The following is a 6,155-nucleotide window of genomic DNA, read 5'->3' on the forward strand; positions in this document are numbered from 1 at the left end:
AGTCGGCAAGTGCATCGCACGTGCGTCTTTATCAATGCCAATGGATTCATTACCACTACAGCAAAAACTGTAACCAAAAGACAGCAGGCATATTTCTATTGACAGCCATTTAGTGAAATTTATCCATGGGTTCAAGAGGATGTTTTTTTTTAGTAATTACAAGAAAATTGCTATTGAGTTGATGCATTTTATCAATGGTAAAGATCGAGTTTCGGTGTTACATCAAGGTGTAATGACAATGTTGCTCCTTGTAGCCATTCATAGTAAAGGACTAATGAAGAGAGGTTATTTGTTATTGCAAGAAGTGATGAGGAGGAGATGCACTGTTGTACATCTGAAGGAGAAGCTATCTTATTATGGATATCTTTGTTTTGTGACATAAATCCTAACGAGACTTGGCTGCAGGGCTCTTGGTTTTTGTATGATTTAGAGCGTCCAGTGGTGCGAGCATAACTAAAGACCAAAGACTAAAAAAAAAGATCAAATTTGGGTTTAGTCCGTCCTGTGGCGTAGCGGGTGACGAGTAAATTTGGTCGCGCGTTGATATAAAGTCCACTTCATCGTCCAGCGTAGATAAAGATTACGCCTGGCATGGGGCGTTGATAAAGATAACGCCTGGTATGGGGCGTTGATAAAGATAACGCCTGTATGGGGCGTGAACTATAGCAACGCCTGGTGTGTGGGATGGAGATTATACGTTCGTCCGGGTTCAAAAAAAAGAAAAAATGGGGCGTTGATAAAGACAACGCCCCAAGCAAAGTTTTCAAAACTTTGTGAACAACAGTATATGACTATATCAACGCCTGGGTGTCCGGCGGACATTATACCAACGCCCCATCCATGCGGACATTATACCAACGCCCCATCCAGGCGGACATTATACCAACGCCCTGCATCAGGCGTTAACTTTACGAACGCGCGGCTACAGGCGGACATTATACCAACGCCCGTCGGGTAGGCGGACATTATATAAACGCCCGACTATATTTGGATTTGGTCTTAATCGCCGACCAAATTTGGTCCGAGTTTTACTCTTTGATCAAATTTTGATCGATGGTCCGTCCCACTATGCCAGCCCACTCGACACCAAATTTGGGTTTAGTCGTCCACTGCAGTTGCTATTAGAGTGGCTAATTTGAGAAGCAAAATCTTCTATTGTCATTTTACTTTATTTTTGTAATTTTTTTTGTTTCTGATGTTTTCATCTTCAGATGTCAATGTCAAAGTATGTATGACTCAGGATTAGGCGCGATGGTGCATTTTTCTGGAGAGATGACATCTCATGGGGTCACACCGACATCGATTAGGCCTATGTACAAGCTTACATTCAATGTTAAATTGCAACTAGCTTTCATTAATAACGACCATTGGAAATAGTTCTAAGGTGGCAATGCCACCGTGGCATTCTTTAGATGATTCATGACAGAGGATCCACCTTTTGCGTCTCTTCCTGTCCACAAGCGTCCCATAACATGGGCTGATCAGCTTCATTTTTTTTCTTTTTTTTTTTTGTGCATTTTCTGCCTCTGTATAATTTTTAATTTAAAGAAGAGCAAATACTATTAGTGTAAAGAACAATAAATGATGCATACAAAGTTAAATTACTATGCGTCTTTACTAGTAAATACTACCTCCTTCTCTAACACATACCTGCCTATCTTCTAGAGACAGAGGGAGTATAAAGTTAACGAAAAGCAACTAGTAATGGCTTCTACTAGTAAGCTAGATATCGCCAGAATTTTGGCTAATACTTGCCTGAGACCAGTAAGGTTCAATCCATGTGCTATTTGATCTTTCCTTAGTGTTATGGAAATCTTGTGAAGTATGTTGATCACTCCCAACACAGTGATACCTACGTGTATCCAGAGAATAATATAAAATCCTTCCGCCGTATAATCTCGGAAAGTAGATATTGTTCTCCATACAACTACGTGGAGCGACTGCTGAAAAACTGGATGTATTGCTGATGAACAATGCATGCTTTCCCAAACTGTTCAGTTTTACCCAGACCATTTCAGAATCATCCAACCTATAAATATCTACCGACTTTCCACAGTGTCCTAAATTCACTAGTAAAAGCTTATCATCACACTCCACCAAATAACTTGGATAAAAGCCACCGAATTGTTTCAAGGACTTTGAAAGTACTTTCCAACTGAAATCACCTTTCATATTAAAAACTCCTAACATTCCATTGTAATCTAAGCAGTAGAAAGCTCCATTATAGAAAACAGGGTTGTTAACACACGGCATAAAGTTATACTCAAGGGAGTATTCTTCATAATTGAATCTATAAATAGTCCAACCAGTTGCACTCTTTCCCAGTTTAGTGACCAAGAAAGATATCTCATTGTTACCTGTCAGTTCCCACCAGTTGGAGATGGCAATCACCACACAATCGCGAGAAGTAGGTACCGACGAGAATGACATTCCACCAAGAGCATAATTATCAGGTACATCTGGAAGAAAGATCATTCCTCTTGTGAAGGGATTATAGCAGAATACAGTTTTTTTCCCGTTAGACAATAGGAGCCATCCATCTTTTGAAAAACGGATTGTAGCACCTGCAACCAATTGATCAGATAGTTTCAAGAGGTACTTGTCATTATTATGCATCGGGTCTACGATATTGCAGATAATCTTTTCATTATCTTCAAAGATAGATATCAACCACGGAGATAAATATGTAGTTGCTGTGGTCCTTGTAGAAGCCAATATTCGGCTCAACGAGCGGAGAAAAATAGAATTTCGTTTAGAGGCAATACGAAAATGAATGTAATCCACTGGGTGGAGATGTCTCGCTATCTCCTCTGTACTGTCATGATCATTAAGAAAGTCCCATTGTTTTAATGCTTCTGATTCTCCGATGCTGTTAGTTACCCAGACCATGTTCTCCTCCTCTATGCTGGTTTCAGTTGTATCTTGGCTTAGGAGAAGATCTGTCATTCTTTTCCTTCTCCCGGCAGCATTGATGCTGTATTTACCTGTTCACTGTTATGGGCATCATTATCCAAGTGGGCAGAAACCAGGGAACTGGAAGCGTCAAACACGGGAAGAAAACTGTGGTAGCGTTGTCTTCTACTTCAAATATGTACAAGGTTTGGTCTTCGGGTAATGTATAGAACAAGCAACCCCTTTGAAGACCCATATCAGCTGCTGAGCAATAAGCACTGCAAGTTGAATAACACCTTCTAGAGGTTAAGTCTTCCGTGTCCATGTTTGTGCACAAAAATAGAACATGATCACCCAAAGACTTCAACAAAACCCAAGTCCTAGATGAGAAATCCAACTTGAAGATATGTGTGGAAGCAACCTTTCTAAAACCTCTTGGACTGCAATTTAAATAAATTTTGAGAATTTCATTACCAGATTCAAGCCAATCTTCCATGTAATAACTATCCTCCTCACCTCCACCTATTAGTGGGAAATCGGGTACCTCAACCTTGAATTTTGTAAGAAATTGGGTTTGTTTGTCAACGACAACATGATGCCATAATTTTTGTATATCAATTTCATTAACCCAATTTTCATCACAACAGAATGCATACAACTTACCTTGAAAGCAAAGCAGGGAAACAATAAACTCTGAGAAATCACCATCCGGGTTAAAACGGCAGTCCAATTCCTTTATTCTCCATTGCTTGTCCCCGGGACGACAAAAAACTAGAATGTGCGTGTCTCTACTAACTTCACCATTATCACGCATACGCCTAAAAATAAAGAATACTGTGCAGCAATCATAACCATCAGGATTACAAGTAGTTGGAGGAAGAGGCGGTGAGGATAACACTAAGTCAAACATATAAAATTGTTCCGGTTTGGTAGTAGGAAAAGACTGACGATCGAGGCTAGGTAATCGAATAGTTTCTGAGGATAAAGGGTTCCACAAGAAACAATCATCTAAATTGGAGTTAGCCACAGAATACTCAGCATTATCTTCAACATTACCAATAACAATAAGCCATCCTTGATGACAAGTTTTATGATAGTATGCTCTTCCTTGCATCTCTGGTATAGACTTAATGCAATTTCTATTATCAGGCTCACATGGATTATAAAAACTCTGAAATTTTCTACCTTCTCCGTGTGGGAAAACAAGCCAAGGTGCTGCCTTTGGAATCGGTGGGCGTTGTCTTTCATTCCTCTCAGCTGGTGCTGGTCCTGATCCGGATGCTAATTGCTTGTCCATGGAAAAACGGTGTTATAAGTTTAGGTATAAGTTAATACTGAATAATTGGAGAACGGAGTAACCCAAAGAAATCTGTTGATAGTGAATGAAAGTATTTGTATTTACAGACAGACTCTAACTTCTATATTTTTCATCATAGATTTCTGGTTTTGAATCAGGAAACGAAGAATTGTGTTTGGAATTCTTCTCTCGAACTCTTGGATTCAGAATAGAAGAAGGTGTAGGTGTTCTGGGCTCCATGTAGTCTGGTGGGGGCCTGTTACAGTTTAAGACTTAAAAGTAGGAATAGGTTAATGTCTGACCCGGACGGTCTGGATGTAGTTTTGAGTTTGGACCAAAAGTAAACTAGTTAGATGCAAACTGAACAGAATAGAGAGACAAGGAAGAGAGAAGGTTTAACAAGTTTCTTTCTTTGTTTATCTCAACTTTACCACATCCTTCTCAAGGAAGAGAGAGAGAGAGAGAGATGCCTTTGAAACCCAGAAAAGCTTCAATGTGAATCATAAGGTTTGATTATCTATGAATTGAGATTGGCAGAGAAGGATTTTGGGTGTTCATCAAATTAAACTTCTGCAAGATTAATAGTCAAGCATTCTTAACTTTGTAACCTGAATCCTAAGGTTTGATTCTGTACAGACAATAAATAAATCTTGTTAAGATGTTGTTTTGATTCTTCTATTCATAGATCAACAGAAATGCACTCAAGTTTTGATCTTTAGGTGTTGTTAAATCAATTCTGTAATGAAAGGCCTGTTTTTTTATGTTGATTTATCATCTTCTTTTGGGAAATCAACAAAATAATTGATTGTTTTTTCTGTTGATTCATCATTATTTCTTGAGAAATCAATAATTGATTGATTCATATTAATTCATCCTCTAATTTTAAGAGATCAGTTCTGTAATAAAAAAGGCCTGATTTTTTATTATGTTTATTCATCCTCTGCTGAGAAATCAATAGTTGCAGTGAAGATTTTATCATCTTATGCTGAGAAATCAACAACATAATTGAGACAGTATTGATTTTTTTGTTGATTCATCCTCTTATCGATACTATGTTTATTAATTCTCTTATGTTGAGAAATCATCAAGTTAACTCACTGATTTTCTGTTGATTAATTCGCTTCTGTTTATGTTTATTTATCATCTTCTGTGTAGAAAAGACGGCCTGGTTTTGATCTCATATTTTGCTAATAGAGCGCAATTCCCTCATTTTCCCCCCTTTGTCTCAGTTTCATATTTTTCTATTCTGTGTTTGTAATTCAATTAATTCCCCGGTCTTTCTTTCTTTTCTTATTACCGCCGCCTGATTTCTTCGTAATATCTTTTGTGTTGAAGATATTTCTCTTTCCGATTGTAGGAGTCAATTTGGCTTCAGCACCTCAACTACTCGAGGATGATCAAGTAGGAATTCCAACTCCAAATGGTGGACAGATGGAGAGTTAAGAGAATGATAGGAATCATCCTAAAGAGCTTTTGAACTTAATTGATTGTTCCCAAGACAGCTGAACTTATTCGTGACATGTTGATGAACGTAATCAAAGAAGTTAGTGAGGAAATATTATACAGGTTACAGATTTCATTCAGTGCAGTACGACAGTTTATGAAATTTACGAAGATGAATAGTTCTTATTTAGTAACTTCCAGTTCATGTTTTTTTTTGTAGGTTTGTCATGAATCAATCGGATTACAAATGTGCTTTGAACTCGGTGTGAAGCTCATTATGTGAACCTGATATGTGAAGTTAATTGTGAATGAAATAAGACTACCGCAGAAGTCATGAGGAAATAAAGCAGAATTACAGTATGGGAAAGTTCGACTGTGCTGCTCATCCCCCACTAGGCGTCATGATTTAAGCCTTTGGATTTTGCCAAAATGCTTGACGGGAGATAGCCGGGGATCCATTAAAAGAGATTGAGCCAATAATTATGTGACACATAGTGGGGGATAGCTCTGTGGACAATTGTGG

At 38.3% G+C, this 6,155-nt stretch overlaps 1 protein-coding gene across 1 annotated transcript; it reads right to left on the reverse strand.

Annotated features, from left to right (window-relative positions):
* Positions 1 to 1,722: 1,722 nt before the first annotated feature.
* LOC113352113 (F-box/kelch-repeat protein At1g57790-like) lies at positions 1,723 to 2,946 on the reverse strand. Its single transcript, XM_026595981.1, has one exon. The coding sequence runs from the start codon at positions 2,944 to 2,946 to the stop codon at positions 1,723 to 1,725; it is 1,224 nt and encodes a 407-aa protein (XP_026451766.1).
* Between the last annotated feature and the right edge of the window lie 3,209 nt (positions 2,947 to 6,155).

This window comes from Papaver somniferum, chromosome 2 (genome assembly GCF_003573695.1).
Source record: "Papaver somniferum cultivar HN1 chromosome 2, ASM357369v1, whole genome shotgun sequence".
NCBI classification, from domain to species: Eukaryota; Viridiplantae; Streptophyta; class Magnoliopsida; order Ranunculales; family Papaveraceae; genus Papaver; species Papaver somniferum.